At 48.6% G+C, this 19,843-nt stretch overlaps 1 protein-coding gene across 3 annotated transcripts in view; it reads right to left on the bottom strand.

Annotated features, from left to right (window-relative positions):
* OSCP1 (organic solute carrier partner 1) overlaps nt 1-19,843 on the bottom strand; it is a 30,916-nt gene that overhangs the window by 3,773 nt on the left and 7,300 nt on the right. For 2 of the 3 annotated variants that reach the window (XM_010841158.1, XM_010841156.1), the window contains exons 2-7: nt 16,398-16,552; nt 11,365-11,532; nt 10,746-10,826; nt 2,869-2,972; nt 1,823-1,951; nt 1,211-1,280 (exon numbers count right to left, since the gene is read on the bottom strand). In XM_010841158.1, the coding sequence (XP_010839460.1) occupies nt 1,211-1,280; nt 1,823-1,951; nt 2,869-2,972; nt 10,746-10,826; nt 11,365-11,532; nt 16,398-16,552 (707 nt within the window). The remainder of the gene's footprint in view (nt 1-1,210; nt 1,281-1,822; nt 1,952-2,868; nt 2,973-10,745; nt 10,827-11,364; nt 11,533-16,397; nt 16,553-19,843) is intronic. The other variant, XM_010841157.1, reaches the window with a different exon arrangement.

Raw genomic sequence — 19,843 nt, 5'->3', positions numbered from 1 at the left:
CTCAAACCACCTTCCTCCTCGAAGGAGAACACTGCTTCCTCTTCAGGCAGTCTAGTTCCCCAGCCTTTGCCTCCAGGTCCAAGGGCACTCCTTCCACAGGAGCGACCACACTGCCCTCCGGTGGTGACCGGTGAGCACACCCTCGAATCCCTTCTCTCCCGTGGCTCCTTCTCTCATGGCCTGGCCCCACTGCAGCCTGCACCCTCCTCCTACCTGGCTCTCTCTAACCCGGCTTTTTCCCTGCTTTGCCTCTGGAATCAGGCCCGTGTGCCTGTCTGGGCGGGTCTCTGGCCACTGCTGCTATTGCCTTATGATCCAGCTACACGAGAGGGACGCTGACTGCCTGCTTCCCCCAAGGAGCGTGCCTCTGGTGCCTTTGCTCGTCCCGTCATCTTGGTTTGTGTGTCTTTTTCTCCTTCTGAGCTGTTTAGTATCTGCCTCGCTCCAGAGCCCCACTTGAATGTCACCTCCTCCGAAAAGCCTTCTTGTTCCCTGTCCAGGGGGCTCCTTCCCACCCCCTGGACAGGATATGTGTTCTGACATAGTTCTTTGCTCAGAATGCTCAGTGAGTTCACCTTCTGTCTTCCGCCAGGTTATAGTTATTTGTTTCTATTGCTGTCTTTATAAGCCTAGCGTATTACAAGGCCCTTCAGGATGGGACCAAATCTAAGCCAGCTCTGTGTCCTGGGAACGCCCCCCCGCCACCCATAGACACAGTTCAATAAATGTTTATAGCATAACTGAATAGTCCGTGGGGCCTATAGCTAGATGACAGCTAGTTCAGTGAAAATTTGTACAAAAGAATTCAGAGAACCCAAACCCCATTTTGAACCCAACTTTCACATCATCACCCAGGGAAGCAGGGAAAGGGGATGTTTTAACGATCAGAATACACACAACTGCTGAACTCAGCAGCCACGGACCTCACAGCACTGGTACAATGCTATTTCACATGTCCTTATGTGTGGTTCCTGCTTAATTATGGTGGTGGAGACAAGCTTAAAATTACCTAATTAGTCAGATCACTGGAAGTCTCCATGAGAAACTATAATTAAAAACCTGCGTACTGGGTAAGGCGGAATGGAGAAGACTGCAAACAAGGAGGGAGCCTTGGCCAGCTCTGAACTCTAGAGACCCCTCCCTTCTCCCTGTCCAGACTCTTGTATCTAGAAATTAGCTCTGAAGGTAAACACGGGAGGCAAAAGCTCACCTGCGTCTGTGAAGCTAAGTTCTTTGATGCTGCAGACATGTGGGTTTCCACGGGCCGGTTCACGCTATACCTGGTGGCAACGGAAAACCACGAAAACATTGTCCAGGCCTCTTACCCTGACTTCCTTCTAACTCGTAAATATAGTGCATAGCTTTTACTCTGAGGTATCAAAAAGCATCCAGAAAGGTGCTGGGGATACAGACTATAACTAAGTGGGTGTCAACCACTCAAGTTTTGCTTCTTCCCAAATCAAAATACCTAGGAAGCTGTATGGCGATATTTCCTCTTGCAAAGTAATGTGTATTTCTGGAAAAAAACATGATCGGTACATGAAGGCCAAGGCCTTTTGGGTCTCTACTGCATTAAAAGGTTTTGGCTAGTTCTCTTGTATGGCTATTTTAAGTTATTTATCTTTTTGACCTGTTAATCTACCTTCTGGTGGAAGATCCGAGGTGCCCTTTGGAAATGCGGGGGCCCTGCCTGCCGTGTCTCTAAGGGGAAATTTCTTCAATTGTCAGCAGGGGTTTTTCACTGCAGAAGTCAAGCCAGTTTTTTAAATGAAGGGACCTCTGCTGCACTGGAATTCATTTGGGGAAGGAAGAATTTGCTTACATATTAGTTCCCAGTTTCAGGACTCGGTCTCCATAGAGCTCAAGAGACCCTTCTTTGGGGGCAGCGACATAGCTCCCGCCGTGCTTAAATTCTGTCCTCTTCACTTCTTTGCCTTTGTTGTTGAATGTTCTACGAGACAAAGTAGGACATGATGGGATTTCCCTGGTGGTCTAGTGGTTAGGAATTCACCGCGCAACGCATGGGTCTGAATCTTGGTTGGGGAACTAAGATCCCATATGCCACAGAGCAGCTAAGCCCGCACGCTACAGCTGCTAAGCCTGCACGCTCTGTGCGCCAAGTAGAGAGCCCGTGTGCCAACAAGCGATCCCACGCGCCACAACTAAGACCTGATGCAGCCAAATAAATAAATACTTAAAAAAAAGACAAAGCAGGACGTGATGCCACGCTCTCCAAGCCTGGAGAGTCCCGGAGGCTTCATTATTCTTTGTACTATGGGACCAGAGGGAATTTACATGCTGCTTCAAAATAAAGATGCTAGCTGATGTAACTGTGTGTGTGTGTGTGGGTTTGTGCGCTCAGTCGCATCTGACTTTGCAGCCCCAAGGACTGTAGCACGCCAGGCTCCTTTGTCTGTCGAATTTTCCAGGCAAGAATACTGAAGCAGGGTGCCATTTCCTACTCGAGGGGATCTTCCCGACCCAGACCCAGGATCAAATCCACGTCTCTTGCATCTCCCGCATTGGCAGGTGGATTCTTTACCGCCAATGCCAGCTGGGTGATAGTAATACAACAATAATGATAATAATATTTATTGAGTATATGCTATGTACTGGGTGGTGTGTAGCACTTTAGAGCATTACAGTATTATCATATTCATCCTCACAGTAAACATTCAATAGATGAAGAAATAAATCTTGGAGTATCTGCTAGGTGACAAGCTGGGATTAAACCTTACCTCCTCTCTGCTGTGCTTAACTGGAGAAAGGGAGGGGCCGAGCATGGCTGCAGTCTATGTGGCGGCCCACATATTGCTTTCCCGGCCCCCTGAACACTGGTCTGACAATTACTGTTGAGCATTCATTCACCTGATGAGTCCAGGGACTTCAGTTCCCCAGGGGACGGGCCCGGACACTGGCAACACGAAGCGACCACTGGAATTCTGAACTTTGTCCTTTAGAAATATGGACACCTGGGGGGAAAAAATACTTGGTGTCATTTTCTTGGCATATTTCCATAGACATATGCATTCTGAGAATGGGAAGTGTGTAATGGCTTAAGACGAGAGAAAAACACACCATGACAAACACCTGCGGAGTATAGTGTTTTTACAAACAGAACCTCTTTGAGCCACATAACAAACCTCCCAGGGAGGTAGTGCTGCTGTGCTGTGCTTAGTCGCTCAGTCGTGTCCAACTCATGTGTCCCTGTGGACTGCAGCCCGCCAGGCTCCTCTGTGTATGGGGATTCTCCAGGGTAGAATTCTGGAGTGGGTTGCCATGCCCCCCTCCAGGGGATCTTCCCAACCCAGGGATCGAACCGGGGTCTCCTGCATTGCAGGCAGGTTCTTTACCAGCTGAGCTACCAGGGAAGCCCATGGATAGCGCGACCCCTGCCTTCACGATGAGGAGGTTGGGGTTCAGAGAGTGAAGCGACTTGCCCAGAAGGATTCAAAATCAAGGATGACTCCAGATTCCATGTCCATTCCTTGGTTCCTTATAAACTCTCTATATAGCTCTGAGGCTGGAGCTGTTAAGACCCTCATTATCTCCTCAGAGGTTAAGACACTCCCTCCAGGCCTACCAGCTCATAAGGGGCAGAGCTGAGGATTCACACCCTTGTGTTTCTGACTGCAAGCTCTCAGCCACTGCTGGACTGGTGAGGAGGGGCCGGCCGGGTGGGTCCAGCGGGCATAGAGTCTGAAAGTCTACTACGTGAGTCAAAACCCCACACTATGCTTATTTCTCCTCCTTGCTTCATGCACTCTTGTATTGAGGTCTTGGTTGAATTAAATCCCATCAGTTTTATTGGGGAGTTTCCTGGCAGTCCAGTGGTTAAGACTGGGTGCTTTCACTGCAGGGGGCCTGGGTTCAGTCTCTGGTTGGGGAACTGAGATCCCACAAGTTGTACAGCATGGCCAAAAAAAAAAAATCAGTTTCTTCCTCATCTGTAAAGTGAGATAAACTTGAAGGTTCCTTCAAACTCTAAAATTCCACAAGATTATATCAGTAACATTGCCAAGAATAAGCATCTGTTGCACGCAAGGCAGTGAAAGTGCAAAGTGCTGAGGATTTGTACGCTGGCAGTGTGGCCTGCCGACGTTACACTGTCCAGGCGCACAGCTCAGCTGGGCCTCTCCTTGGCTCTGAGTTTTTTGGTAAGTTATGCTACCTTTCTCTTTGGTCGTCTGAGGATAGTAACAGAACCTATTCAATGGGTTAGTTGAGCACTAAATCAAGTAATGAACAAGAAGTCCTTTCCACAGAGCCTGACACATAAGTGCCCGATGAGAGGTAGCTAACAGTCTCAGTATCACAGTCTGATTGGATGCAGGACACAGCATAGAGTGCAGAAACGATGACACTGTCAAGAGCAGTATGCTGCACACGCAAAGGAGCCCACCAAAGAGAGTGACCACAGGCAGAGCGGGTGGGCAGGGGCCACTGTGGGTGTGGAGCTGGGCCTGGGGAGGCTGGGTGTGAAGACACTTCAGAAACACAGAAAGTGAAAGTGAAAGTCACTCAGTCGTGTCTGACTCTTTGCGACCCCACGGACTCTACAGTCCATGGAATTTTCCAGGCCAGAATACTGGAGTGGGGTAGCCTTTCCCTTCTCCAGGGGGATCTTCTCAACCCAGGGATCGAACCCAGGTCTCCCGCACCGCAGGTGGATTCTTTACCAGCTGAGCCACAATGGGTGGGCAAAAAGGCATGTTTTGGGAGAAGTGTGTACACTGGTTTGGTTGGAGGGTTTGGCTTTAAGGACATTTTAACCTTGAGATTCTGTGACCACGGGATATGAATACAAGCAAGGAGAAAGAAAATTCTGAGAGAAGTGAGACTTTATGCCTGTTTTGGACTTTCTGGTTACTTAATTCTAACAGGGGTGACTATGTCATAGACCCGAAATGTACAGATTTAGTCAAGTGTGTGTCTGGGTTTGACCTGAAGATCTGCCCTTGGCTGGAGGGGACTGTTTGGTCTGCCTGCTTGCCCAGCCCCTCTGCTGACACTCAGCTTAGCTGTGACTCTCCTGTGCCCTGTTCCTCTCACTCCACCCTTTTTATTCCGAGGTGATCTCCTCTCTTCCCATACACCGGTGTTCACCTCAGTGCTGACGGCTCCCAGGTCTGGAGCCTCCACTCAGTCTTCTTTCCTGGGCATCTGACCCGTCTAATCCCACTGCCTATTAAATATGTCCACGGATCCATGGGAAGCACCTCCAATTCACCCTGCTCAGAACAGGGCTCCATCCGTCTTCCCTAACCTGATCCCCCTGAATGACACCACCAGGTCACCACGTCAGCAATCTGAGTCCCCCGCCCACCACCTTCCCATGGCTATTCAGTGGCCAGGCCCTGCTCATCCAGTGATCATTTCTGTGTCCGGCCCCTCCTCTCTGCCCTGCTCCCTAGCTCGGACCTTCACCACCTCTAGCCTGGGGACTGCAGAGCCTCCCTGCCTCTGCTCTCATCTGTGTTGGATCTGTCCTCCACTCTGCTGCTACAGAGAATCTTCTCAACTCCTCTCTGACCGTATTCCTCTCCCAGTTCACTGGCTTAGCCGCCTGCCCGACGATGTCCAGCTGGCCCATGCTCCTCTCTGCAGCCGCGCTCCTCCTCGAGCCCGAGGCAGCCTTCTGACCCCTGCACTGCCCGTCACGCCGGGTGGTCACCTGAAGGTGCTTTACAAGGTGGTGTCCTCTTAACCCCTCCTCTTGTTTTCCCATGGTCCTGGGGAAAACCTCTTTCTTTTAAAGCTCTCGGATCCTCTGTGCAGACGCCCTGATGCTCTTAGGTAGAGGTGGCCATGCCCCACAGTGTCCTCTCTTTTCTGGGTCAGAATCAAACATCCGTAAGGCACTTAGTGCACGTTCCCTTCTCTGAGGAGGTCCTGAGGGCAGGACACGTGTTTCCTATGGAAAGAGGGAATGAAGGTTGTGGAGCTGCGGGGCTAGCGTGCTGAATGCTCCATGAGTGCCCACACTCCCCAGCATGATGGCGGGATTCAGGTGGCCGGGAGGAAGTGAGCCAGGGATGTAAATGCTTGGGGAATGTGGGTGAGTGACTTCACAGTTTGTTTCAACAGTGAGGGCTGACTGTGGGGCTTTGGACGGTGTGATGGTTGCTGGTCTGGCCTTATAAGAGGAGGGCTAAGTTTGTGTAGGCAGGAAAATAATGATCTGAAAGGGAGGGGGAAGCTGGTAGAATGCCGACCCTGCTTCTTGCAGCCTGCCTGTGGATGAAGGAAATGACCGGCCGCCTTCAGGTGGCGAGAAGACTTTGCATACAGCCTCTCTGCTGCATGCTAGGATGCCCACGTCACGCCTCAGGCTTTCCTCTCCCCTCTGAGCTCCGGGTTTAGACATCCAGCTACCTGCTTGACTCTGCTACTCAGAGAGCAAATCGAGCGTAAACAGAACGACTTTTTCTACTCAAATATCCTTCCCTTCCGTCCTTCCCCAACTCAGAAAATGGCACCAGCAACCTAGGAGCTGTTCTTCATTCCTCTTTCCCTCATTCCCCACATCCAATCTCTGAGTAAATCTTATTGACCCTGCCCTAAAGGTGAGTATGTGAATATTTTTCATGATCTCCAGAGCAAACACCTAGTCCAAGTGCTTTCCTTTTTTACCTGGATCTCATTTTTTTACCTAGATTTTGTAACTGCTGGCCTACCTCTTTTAGTTCATTTTCCAGATCCAAGTCAGATCATGTTATCAGTTCATCTTAAAATCCTCCAGATCTTTTCTTTACTCTTAGGATAAAGTCCTTACTAGAATCTAAAGCTAAGTCACCTGGTAGGTAAGAACCAGTTTATTCATGACTGGCGTCTCCTGCTCAGCGAGCACTCACCCTACCTAGGTGGCTAACTTTATTTGAGTACTGCCCCCGCCTAGACATGCTCTGTTCACACAGCCTTTCTCTCTGTCCATGGGGCGTTTCGTGCTTTTCCCACTTAATGGTCTTTGAACTCGCTGTCCCTTCAGGCTAGAAGCTCTTCCCTGAGATCTTTGTTAGTTATACTCTCAGCTGAAATGTCTGTCCTCAGAAAGGCTGTCCTTGCCTCTACCATCTAAGGATATATTGTCCAGTAAGGTAGCTATTAGTCAAGTGTGACTATTTAAATTTAGATTAAATTAACAGCTCAGTTTCTCTGTCTGATGAGCCATGTTTCAAGTACCCAACAGCCCTATGGGGTTAGTGGCTCTCTCAGTGGACAGCACGGATACAGAACATTTCCATCATGACAGGAAGCTCTGTTGGACAGAGCTGGTCGGAAGCAACATCCCATCCCAGTTCCCTCCTATAAGGCCATCTTCCTGAGAATTATCAGAACTGGAACACAACTTAACGTGTCCTCGTGGTTTCTTCCTACTGGCATGGAGCCTTCTCAGGGCAGGGCCTCTGCCTTGTTCACTTCTATATCTCAGGACCGAAAATGACCTGGAGTGGAGCAGGCACTCAGTACATATTTGTTAGACCGACTAGTTTTCCAGGGATGCAGTGTTTCCAAGTGGAGTGGATAATGGAGTGGAGATGTGAGGACCAGGCTGTGAAGAGGTGAAGATGGAGTGATGTTTGCCAACTGGAACAGTGGAAGCACAGGAGGAAAGTCCGTGATAGAAGATGCATGCATGCGGAGGGGCGTTCGGGAGAGGGTGGGTGACCGGAGGGTCTACCCTGTAGGAGGCAACTCTGAAGGCGCTCCAGAGGGCTGAAGGGGTTGGGACTTGAGATGCCTGCACGTAACTGCTCTGATTCCATATGGAATCAGTCTCTGCGCAGCCTCTTGGGCCCAGGGCACAGGTCAGGGCCTGGACCATACTAAGGCCACTTCAGGCTGCTTTTGTTTTTAAATCTTTACTTATCATTTATTTGGCTGCTCTGGGTCTTAGCTGTGGCACATAGGACCTTCAGCTGTGGCTTGCACGATCTAGTTCCCTGAGGATGGAACCTGGGCCCCCTACATTGGGAGTGCAGAGTATTGGTCACTGGACTGCCAGGACAGTCCCAGTCAGGTTGCTTTGTGATATCACAGAAAGCTCTGGATGTTAGGATGTGGAGTCTTGTATTTGCTTTGGTTAAACAATGAGCAAGGGAATGTTAGGTCAGAGCTGTGTTTTCTTGATTTAGTTGGTTGGTTTTGCTAAACAATCTAAAAACTACCAAGACTGTTTCGAACACAGAGAAAATCTGTATAGGCAATCATAAAGAGCAGCTGAGCAGAAATACCATTAAAGGCCAGATTTGGAAAAGCAGCCAGATATTACAGACCAGTGGCTGAGTAATGTCAGGATATGTGATTCCTATTTCTCTTGATGAACATTCTGATGTTTTATTGCCTGCCCATTTAGCAATTAAAGCTTAATGTAGTTTGTGGTTTAATATGTTTTAATGATTTTGTTATAGACTTATTATTAGGAGTCTTCTCATCATAATGAATTTCATCTTGCCAGAACTGAGAAATCAATATGGCTGCTTATATTACAACGATCCATAAAATATTGTCCAAATATGCACAGGCTTGACAGCAGGGTTTTCAATATTTTAAAGTAATGTAAAACTTAATCTTATTTGTACTTTCACATTTTTAATTTCAATTGATGACTATTAGAGATCTTGATTTACATTGATGTTATTATTGCTCCATCCATAGCAAATGAAATTATTCATGAGGGTTAAAAATAAAATTGGCCTCAGCATTGTCATCAATTTATCTTTCCCTGTTCATAGGAGGGAAATAACAAGGTTCTACATATATTTTATTTATTTCCTTTTTTTTTGGATTTAATATTATTATTATTTTCTGGCCATACTGCACAGCATGGGGGATCTTAGTTCCCCGATCTGGAGTTGAACCTGCACCCTCTGCAGTGGTCCCTATTTCTCTTTTTTTAAAAAAATATTTCTGTTTGTGAATATGTTACACATGAACATGTACAAAATTCAAAAAGTCCAAAGAGCGGGACTTCCCTGCTGGCCCACTGGTTAGGATACTGTGCTTCCACTGCGGGGGGCACGGGTTTGATCCCCGGTTGGGGAAACTAAGATCCTGTAAGCTTCACAATGTGGCAAAAAAAAAAAAAAAAGTTCAAAGAGTATACAAGGGAAAGTAGGTCTCTTTTGCATCCCTGTCCTCCACGCACTTCCCCACCCCCAGGAGGCAACCACCACGACCAGGGTCCTGTCCCTCCTGCCAGAAGCACTCGGTAGTGTGTATATATGCACATACACACATCAGTTCAGGTCAGTCGCTCAGTTGTGTCCAACTCTTTGCGACCCCATGAATCGCAGCACGCCAGGCCTTCCTGTCTATCACCAACTCCCAGAGTTCACTCAAACATGTATATATGCAAATACATATGTTACATGTGATGCCTTACTTAATCCCCCTGACAAACTCTAAATCAGGTATTATCATTTCCACAATTTTGCGGAAGACCCGGGTTCGATCCCTGGGTCAGGAAGATCCCCTGGAGAAGGAAATGGCAATCCACTCCAGTACTACTGCCTGGAAAATCCCATGGACAGAGGAGCCTGATAGGCTACAGTCCATGGGGTCGCAAAGAGTCGGACACGACTGAGCGACTTCACTTTCACTGTCACTTTAGATGGTGAAACTAAAGCCTCAGGGAAGTAATTTGCCCAAGGTCACGGAGCTGTGCTGGAGCTGGGATTCAAACGGGAGTGCCTGACTCTAGTGCCTGGCTCACTGTGGGTGTCTTTCCCATATCAGTGTGCTAAATTACGGGAAGGAACAAAGTCCTGGCCAAGAGAGACCGGCCCCAAAGTCAGAAGCTCAGGAATGTGGGTTTTCAAACTTGGAGTGTAGAACTGTCTGGAGCAGGTGTGAGAAGAGGTGGTCGCGTCAACTGCGAGGCAAGGGCCAACAAAAAGTATGAAGGCCTGAGCTGAGCGACCGGAGTGGACAGGAGGGCGTGGACATTGAAGAGGCAGACTCGATGGGCTGCAGACACAATCAGATGAAGATCAGAGAAGGGAAACCAAAGGTGTGATGGGCTGGTGCTGAGCCAAATGAGTGAGGGAATGGCGGTCCTCTCAAAAGAAACCAGGAAGTTAGGCAGGACTTGAATTCTGGAGACTCGTTTAGCTGCACACATGAGGCTGTGGGCACTGGGGGAACTTTTTAGAAGCAGGTGGCGATGTGGGTCTTGATGGCAGGGCTGGGGAAAGGGGGGTGCAGAGGTTAGAAGTAGGAGTCACCACAGATAGAGGAGTTAGTTGGCAGCAAAGTGGGGGGGAAAGTGATTCAAGAGCAGGGGGTGGGTAAAGCCAGAAGGGGAAAGGCTTGGAGACAGAAGGAGGGGAGCAAGGACTGAAAGACGGAGAGATGGGAGAGGTTAGGGCCGGCCGAGATGGGGACTGTTCCCTGGAGCAAGAGGGCCGCCTCCTGACAGCTCAGATGCTGGACAAGTCAAGGCAATAAAGGCTCGGGAAAAGGTTTTGGAATTGAGATCAGACTGGGAGCCCGGAGAAGCAAGGGAAGAAGCCATATTTTAAAGAAACATACAGAAGGTAACTGGGAGGGGATGTGGCATCACCGTCCTGCTCGGTCCCTTGAAAACCCGCTGAGATTTATCATCAGACAGTTGATCATCACGGAAGCAAACACCGAGGATGTGCTAATGGGGCGGAATCCCAGTCTTGGTCTGCCCTGACGACTTGCGCCCTGTCTCGCGAGGGCGGCAGCGCAGGGCACTCCCGGGTCACCCACTCACTCACCCGGATGTGCAGGTCCTGGAAGAAGATGAGGAGTGTCTGTCGGATCAGCTGGAACTCCCCTGCAGAGAGGCCCCCGTATATCTGTGCAGGCAAAGCAGAAACAGGCATTCTGCTTTCAGAAGTGAGATGGGAGACTGTGGTGGGGGGAGCGGGGGGTGGTGGGTGCCCAGAGATGGAGCCAGAGGGCAAGGAGAAGACTCAGCTGCTGGGCGGGGTGGAGGGGCAGGAGGGGAATACCACCCGCACCCCACCCCACCCCCCGTCCACCCAAGGGGCAAACCCCACCGCAGCACACCGAGCGGGGCACATTCTGCCTCTCCTGTTCCCCAAGATTCCACAGAATATCTACTACCAACTCCCTTCAGAAAAGTTAGGCAAGAACTGCGATGTTCTGTGCCTCCGCTTTCCCGGGTATGAAGGCCCCAGTGAGAGGGTATAAGATGACAACATCTCTTGTGTTACCAAAATGGATTCCTGTGGATTGTGGAACTTTCTGGGACAGTGGCCGGCTGGGTCATTCCCTGTCCTGTTTCCTTTGTCATAGAACCTGCCTGTCCTTAACAGGGGAATGGGAATGAGTACTGGGGGCTGAGAGGAGGTGCACCGACAGCCCGCTTACGTCAGTCAGCTGCCGAAACGTCTTGTCCACTTGATGAAGGATGGTTGGGGAATCTTGGATGAGTCCCTTGATGGCATCTAAGTGATTCAAAGTGACCAGCAGCACATCCTTGGGACGAGGACACAGCAACACTTGATACTTGAAAGCCATCGTCATCAGGTCATAGAGCTGCCAACCCACACGTGAACAAAAGAAACGGACCTTATATAAAGGCAGGCCTCAAACCTCCAACAGTGATTCAGTACCGGAAACAATTCAGCGCTTACCATGCAGCTCAGTGACCACATCATGCAAACCAAGACACTGATGAGAGCGAAAGGGGGTGGCGGTCACAAGCTGGGGCAACAGCAGTGAATCGGGACGTTCCTGGGCAAACCAGAGTGTCCGGTCAGCTTACGCGTGGTGCTGATGGAACGAATATGAAACAATACGGGCAGCTGTGGGGCCCGGGACTGGGTGCTGGGCTTGGAGAATAAAAGCCCCAGTTTGAGCCCTCCTTGCCGCAGATGTGGATGTGCTGCTGCCCTGCTGCGCTCAGCTGTGTCTGATTCTCTGCAACCCCTGGTGTGGGCTGTAGCCCGCCAGGATCCCTGGTCCAAGGGATTTTCCAGGCAAGAATACTGGAGTGGGTTGCCCTTTCCTACTCCAGGGGATTATCCTGACCCAAGGATCAAACCTGCATCTCCTCCATTGCAGACTCTTTACCTACTGAGCCACCTGGGAAGCTCAGGTTTGTTGGATGGCCCTGGCCAAGTCTCTTTGCCTCTCTGAGCCTGAGTTTTCTCATGTGTAAAAAGTATGCCCTAATTCCTCAACGTTGCAGAACTGCTGAGAGATGTAAATGAGAAAACACATGTCAAAATGGCAAGACTGAGATTCTATGACTGTATTAAATGAATAATGGAACTTAATGGGACATCAACAAGCTCCACGAATGGTATGACCTTTCATGAAGATCAGAGGTGACGCTGGCGAGGACCACAGTGGTCACGATGGGCTTTGTGGGAGAAGTGGGCCTCATACAGACTTGAGGCAGGGTTCCAACCGGGTAAGGGAGGAAAAAGGCATTCGGGTGGTAGGGAACAGTATGCTTGAGGGTCCGGAGGCAAGCCGTGGGTGTGCTGTTTTCCTGGGAGAAAGAGTAGAACAGCCTGACTGGAGGGGATGGTTTGTGTTGGGGGTGGTGGGAAATAAAGTTGGATAATTATGGCAAGGTTAGAATATTAAACGTTTTTGAAAGATGCACAAAATAATTTAGACTAGATGAGGTAGGAATTAGGGGGCTACTGAAATTTTCTGCGCTGATGTGATAAAAGTGGTAATTAAACAAGATTAGTGAGTCTGGCCATGATGAGATGTGCGAGAAGGGAGAGGCTGGAGTGAGGGCAGTCAGCTGGTGCCTGGCTCCTAGGAGGGTGGCAATAACATGATCGTATGAAAGAAATAAATTTTGTTGGAGAAACCCGGATGGAAGGCCTGGAAGGAAGATGGCGGGGAAGGATGAGGCAGGGGAAAGAAGAGACTGTGACACTCAGGAGAAAAGCTGTTTGTTAGTGCACGTTGACTGCCTGACTGGATCTGGGGGACGAAGATGAGGGCTGTCCAAATTGACCACAGCGTTTTCAACGTGGTGCCTGCGAGATGCATGATGCTACGTGACGCTGCTGCTGGAGGCAAGTTTGGGAGAGAAGGTACGGACATGTCTGAGGCAGGACTGAAAGTTAAACCACCCGAGTGCTTTGCGGAGCACATGGATGTGCATGACCTCAACTAATCCCATTTAATTTCACAAGAACTCTACATGTGTGTTCAGTTCAGTTCAGTCGCTCAGTCGTGTCCGACTCTTTGTGACCCTATAGACCTATAGCCTGCTAGGCTCCTCTGTCCATGGGATTCTCCAGGCAAGAATACTGAGGTAGGTATTATACCAGGTTTAAAAATGAAAAAACGTGCCCAATTTCACACAGCTGGTAAAAAGTAGCAGGGTGAGATTTGAAACTAAAGACAGTCGGATCCTGAAGCACTTGCTAGAACCCTCTCCATGATCTCCTTTCTCCAACATGCAGCTAGACATTTCACTTAGAAAGTGCCTGCCTACATAGAGGGGTGGGGTGGCGGGAGAGAGGCTCAAAAGGGAGGAGATGTACGTAAACATATGCTGCCTCACTTTGTTGTACAGAAGAAACTAACGCAACACTGTAAAGCAATTATATCCAATAATAACATTAAAAAAGAGAAAGCGACATACAGCAGGAGCTGTCTTGGTCTGTGTGTGTGTGTGTGTGTGTGTGTGTGTGCATGCGTGTGCAGGCTTGTCTAATACTAGAGACGTAGATTTGAGACTCTCAGCCATCATCATCAAACATTAAGTACCTGTTGTGTACAGGACACTGTGCTAGGAATAAAGTATAAAAACAGGTATAAGATGAAGAAATCAAAGTTCAGAGTTATTCAGTGAATTGAGTCTCATAGCCATTGGTAGTGGAGAAGGAAATGGCAACCCACTCCAGTACTCTTGCCTGGAGAATCCTGTGGACAGAGGAGCCTGGTGGGCTGCTGTCCATGGGGTCGCACAGAGTCAGACACGACTGAAGCGACTTAGCATGCATGCATGCCATTGGTAGAACTAGGACTCTAACCCAGGTTTTTTGTTTCTAAATCCTGTGTCATATCTCAATGGAAACCTGAACTTTCTTAAAGGCAAAGGGAGATGAAGAAGCAGAGAGGAGAAGATACTGAACATTTATCTTTCTTCTGTCATTATGTATGTTTCTCACTTAATCCTCCCTCTAACTAATGAAGCAGCTTTTATTATCCCCATTTTATAGATGAGAAGATGGAGGCTCAGGGAGCTAAAGTAACTTTCTAAAGGTAATTGGCAAGAGGCAAGAGGGCGACGCTTACTCCTTGGAAGAAAAGTTATGACCAACCTAGATAGCATATTCAAAAGCAGAGACATTACTTTGCCAACAAAGGTCCGTCTAGTCAAGGCTATGGTTTTTCCAGTGGTCATGTATGGATGTGAGAGTTGGACTGTGAAGAAGGCTGAGTGCCGAAGAATTGATGCTTTTGAATTGTGGCGTTGGAGAAGACTCTTGAAAGTCCCTTGGACAGCAAGGAGATCAGCTCTGGGATTTCTTTGGAGGGAATGATGCTGAAGCTGAAACTCCAGTACTTTGGCCACCTCATGCGAAGAGTTGACTCATTGGAAAAGACTCTGATGCTGGGAGGGATTGGGGGCAGGAGGAGAAGGGGACAACAGAGGATGAGATGGCTGGATGGCATCACTGACTCGATGGACGTGAGTCTGAGTGAACTCCGGGAGTTGGTGATGGACAGGGAGGCCTGGCGTGCTGCGATTCATGGGGTCGCAGAGTTGGACACGATTGAGTGACTGAACTGAACTGAACTGAACTGAAGAAGGCACAGTTGAAGGCAGTCTGTCTCCCTGAGGTTTCCAGGTGCCAGCACTGAGACAGTGTTGCTTTTTGCACACCTGGCACCCACTGTCAGTCCTCACGATTTATAGAAATTCACATAATAAAGGGACTTGAAAAGGGATTCTTATTAACATTATTTCGCATTGTAGGAAGATTCTTTACCAGCTGAGCCACAAGGGAAGCCCAAGAATACTGGAGTGGGTAGCCTATCCCTTTTCCAGGGGATTGCCCTGACCCAGGAATCGAAGCGGGGTCTCCTGCATTGCAGGTGGATTCTTTACCAACTGAGCTATCAGGGAAGCCTTGTTATTCAGATTAGTTTCTCCTAATGTCCTATTTCAGTTCCATTTCCCACATTCTATTTAAGTCATCATGGCTCCTTAGGCTCCTCTTGGCTGTGACGGTTTCTCTAGTTTTCCTTGTTTTTGGTGGCCTTGACAATTTCGATGACAGGTCAGATATTTTTTTAACATGACCTCCGAATGGTATTTGTCTGCTGTTTTTCTTCATGATCAGCCTGGGGTTGTGGGTTTTGGGGAGGAAGATCACAGAGGCAAAGCGTTATTCTCATCTTGTCATACCAGGGTACGGCCACATGGCTTATCACTGCTGATGTTACCTCCTGGTTGAGGTAATATTTGCCATGTTTCTCCACTGAGAAGTTAGTTGTACCCCTCCCCCGCTTTGCATACTGTCTTCCTTGGAAGGAAGTCACCAATCGCAGCCACATTCAAGGAGTGGGGAGTTCTGCTCTCTCTCCCTGAGGGCGGGGCATGTATATAAAGTGTCTGGAATTCTGATGAATAGGAGATCTATCTGTTCTCTGACATTATTTATTTGGAATTATTCCTTTTAAAATCAGTACCCTAAAAAATTGTTCCACAAAGAAACAGACATGTTTACATTAGAAGTAGAGACTGAGTGGTTTTGAATTTGCTCTTTAAAAAATGCCTGGCGTGCAGGGCCTAGATCTGTTAAGAAGGAAGCAGAATTAAGCAGGGCTGGGTGCTTGGATTGGATTGGTATTGTTCACGCAGTCGAGCCTGGCTCTTTGTGACCCCGTGGATTGCAGCATGTCAGGCCTCCCTGTCCCTCACAATCTAAATGTGGACATGCAGACCCGCACTCTCGGTGGGTGATATAATGGCTTAATAAACTACAGAGGGCTTTGAAGCTCCAGTATTTGGCCACCTGATGCGAAGAACTGACTCACTGGAAAAGACCCTGATGCTTGGAAAGGTTGAAGGCTGGAGGAGAAGGGGACGACAGAGGATGAGATGGTCGGATGGCATCACCAACTTGATGGATATGAGTTTGAGCAAGCTCCAGGAGTTGGTGATGGACAGGGAAGCCTGGTGTGCTGCAGTCCACGGGGTCACAAAGAGTTGAACATGGCTGAGAGACTGAACTGAACTGAACAGAGGGGTTGGTGCGGATGACTTCTGGGGTCCTTCCCAACTTGAAACTCAAGAATAAGCCATGGTTACACGTGCCTGTCTTTTGCCATGCACCACTGCACACGTCATCTCCTGGGACTCCAGCCGGTGGTAATCCACAAGAAACGCAGCCCTGGGGACGGAGGCAGCTGCTTACCTTATCCATGCTGGCCTGGTTCAGTCTCATGATCGAGGCGTGAGCCAGGCGGTCGTAGACGGTCCTCAGGGCCTTCTTGGAGTAGAGCTCTTGGGGTTTGAACAGTTCGTCCATGAACTTTTGATTGAACATGGTTGAAATGATGTCATTCATAACTGTCGAGACAAGAGAGGATGCAGGTGAGCAAAGCATTGGTGGAAGCTTTCCTCAGGAAATGCTCCCTGTGTGCAGATGGAGTGTAGGGGCAGGGCCTATGTGGTATGGGGATGCAGCGTGCTTGGAGACCTGCTTCTTGGGGAGAAACCCCACGTGTGTCCCAGTGGAAAGCAGGGTCCAGAGTGCCTTCTGAGCCCATCGTAAGGCAAACATACACGTGGCAGTGTGCTGTGGTTCAAACCACCTTCACACACAACGTTTCACTTGATGATAGAGAACATGTTTATTCTTTCTTTAAAAAAGACTTCTATTAGCATTGCAGATTAGATATCCACCTCAAAATGAGAAACAACATCACTTTTTCTGTTTGTTTAGCAAGTCTATATCATTTTTACTTTAAATTTTATAAAATGGGACCTATAATGGTAATTGACTTTTTTTTTTTTCTTCTTCAAAACAGTTTACAAAAATAGACACAGGGCCTACCCACTGGTTAGAGATTAAAATTCCTTCTAGTGTTTCTACAAGATGTGTACTTCAGATTAACACCATTTGCTGCTGCTGCTGCTAAGTCACTTCAATCGCGTCCGACTCTGTGCAACCCCATAGACGGCAGCCTACCAGGCTCCCCCATCCCTGGGATTCTCCAGGCAAGAACACTGGAGTGGGTTGCCACTTCCTCCTCCAATGCATGAAAGTGAAAAGTGAAAGTGAAGTCGCTTAGTCATGCCCGACTCTTCAACTCTTCGCGACCCTATGGACTGCAGCCTACCAGGCTCCTCTGTCCGTGGGATTTTCTAAGCAAGAGTACTGGAGTGGGTTGCCATTTCCTTCTCCATAACACCATTTAAGGATGTCTTAATTTCTCTATATGCTCTATAATACTGACATCATACGGTAGTGATATGTCCCATACTGTTGTTCAGATGGAAAATGTCCCGGTGGCGAGAATAAAAGGTCCTAGTGTGCTTAGTCGCTTCAGTTGTGTCCAGCTCTTTGCAACCCCATGGACTGTAGCCTGCGAGGCTTCTCTGTCCATGCGGGTTCTCTCCAGGCAAGAATATTGGAGTGGGTAGCCTATCCCTTCTCCAGGGGATCTTCCTGACCCAGGAATTGAGCTGGGGTTTCCTGCATTACAAGCGGATTCTTTATCAGCTGAGCTACCAGGGAAGCTAAGTATCTCTAATTCTAGGTCTTCATTCACTCATTCATTTAGATATTTTGTGGTACTCAAATAACATCATTTGAGGGCTAGGAAAACCATTTGGTACAAGAAATAGAAACAGATATGGTTGAATGCAGATTATTCTTAATTAATCCAGATATATTCCTGCCTAAAGGTGACTGTATATGGATGCTGAGACTATACATTCATAGTAATTAAAATCTGAAAGAAAACTGGGTACTTAAAATAATGACACAAAATCACGTGAGTGATTATTGCTGAAAGATACAGATCTCTCCTCTTGCCACACAAAGGACACAGCAGGTGACCCACGGTCACCCTTGTATCTTAGACAGTGAAGCAAGGTCATGATTTCAGAAACTCTTTCTACCTGTAAGTAACCGACAGAAGTACCCTGAGGGCTCAGGCCAGCATTTTAAAGCATCTCAAAGAGCAGTTTTGGGGAGAAGTGGGGAGCTGAGGGCTAGCTGTACTTAAATCTTAAATGGAAGGGTTATAGAGCAAGGCGGGGAGGGAAACACCCCCTCTCCCCACTCCCACCCTGACACGAAAGAACAAACTGAGTGAGTGTGACTGCTTTCGGAAGTACTGGACTCACACTTGACCTCTGTATTTTACTCTAGACCCCATCCCATCAGTGAGGAAGAAGCAGATCCATTACCAACACAGGGTATCCCTCATATGGGACAGTTTCAGTCCAGGCCAGCGTGCATTCAAAGTGCACTAACCTCTCCCTACTGTGCACAGCCTGGAGACCCAGGAACCCTTCTGGGTTTGCCTCAAGCATGGCCTTTGGCCTTCGACCTAAACAAGCAAGCTGCTGCTGCTGTTGCTGCTACTAAGTCACTTCAGTCGTGTCCAGCTCTGTGCAACCCCATAGACAGCAGCCCACCAGGCTCCTCTATCCCTGGGATTCTCCAGGCAAGAGTACTGGAGTGGGTTGCCATTTCCTTCTCCACTGCATGCATGCATGTTTAGTCGCTTCAGTCATGTCCGACTCTGTGCGACCCTATGGACAGCAGCCCACCAGGCTCCTCTGTCCCCGGGATTCTCTGGGCAAGAATACTGGAGTGGATTGCCATTTCCCTCTCCAAAACAAGCAAGGGTCTGCAATAAATTGGACTTTCTGATATCTTTCTTACTGCAGCCTATATAAATGTAGAGTTGCATGAAATAGCTGCACACAGAAAGCCACATATAAGGCCTCAAAAAAGAGGGAATTTGAAGAATTTTCCATAGGTTTATGGAGGCCTGGGAGGAGTGCCAAAGAGGAAGAACTCACATTAAAGAATCACATCAGCTCTGATTATGTTCATGATTACAAAGAGCTCCCGTGCACTGAGGTGCTGAGTCACGTCTCTAGGGTCTTTGAGCCTTTAGCAAGATCTAGGAAAATAGCTTAGACCTAAATAAGCCAGTTCTAAAAGAAAGAAAGCCCCAAGGTAATTTGTCAGCCACTCTGGCAAAGTAAAAAGCAAAGTGAAGCCTTTTCTTTGGGAAGTGAATAAGCTCTGTATCACCGTGGCTTCTTGCATAGAACTTCCAGAAAGTTCTCCTGCTGGGAAGAGAGTATGGCAGGCTCTGTCCCCATGGGCAGAGCAGTGAACACAAATGCCCCCAAGGGGAGATGGCAGTTTTGCAGTTGGGTCCTGGCACCCAGGGCACCCACCTTGATTTAATTTTTTGGAAGGAGCATGGGGGCACAAATGAACATGCTTACACCTCACAGTGTGCTTCAGCTGGCACTTGCTGACGTGGGCCTACTGTCTGCCGGACGTGGGGGGGTGGTGTGGGCAGAGAGGAAGCGAATGTTATCCTTGCCCAAGAGTAGCAGCCCACACCCTATTTATGCTAAACCTCAGCAGTTTTTTAAAAAAAATAATATTTATTTTATTTGGCTCCATCTTAGTTGCAGGGTCTGTCATCGTGGTGCACAGACTCCTGGTTGTGGCACTTGGCGGGCGCAGTAGCTGTGGCGTGTGGGCTGAGCTGCTCTGCGGCACGTGGGATCTTAGTTCCCTGACTGGGGATGGAACCCACACCCCCTGCATTACAAGGTGGACTCTTAACCACTAGACCACCAGCGAAGTCCTCTGGGAAGTTT

The sequence above is a fragment of the Bison bison genome, unplaced genomic scaffold, assembly GCF_000754665.1.
Source record: "Bison bison bison isolate TAMUID 2011002044 unplaced genomic scaffold, Bison_UMD1.0 scf7180017864158, whole genome shotgun sequence".
NCBI classification, from domain to species: Eukaryota; Metazoa; Chordata; class Mammalia; order Artiodactyla; family Bovidae; genus Bison; species Bison bison.
This window is presented reverse-complemented; position numbering and strand designations above follow the sequence as displayed.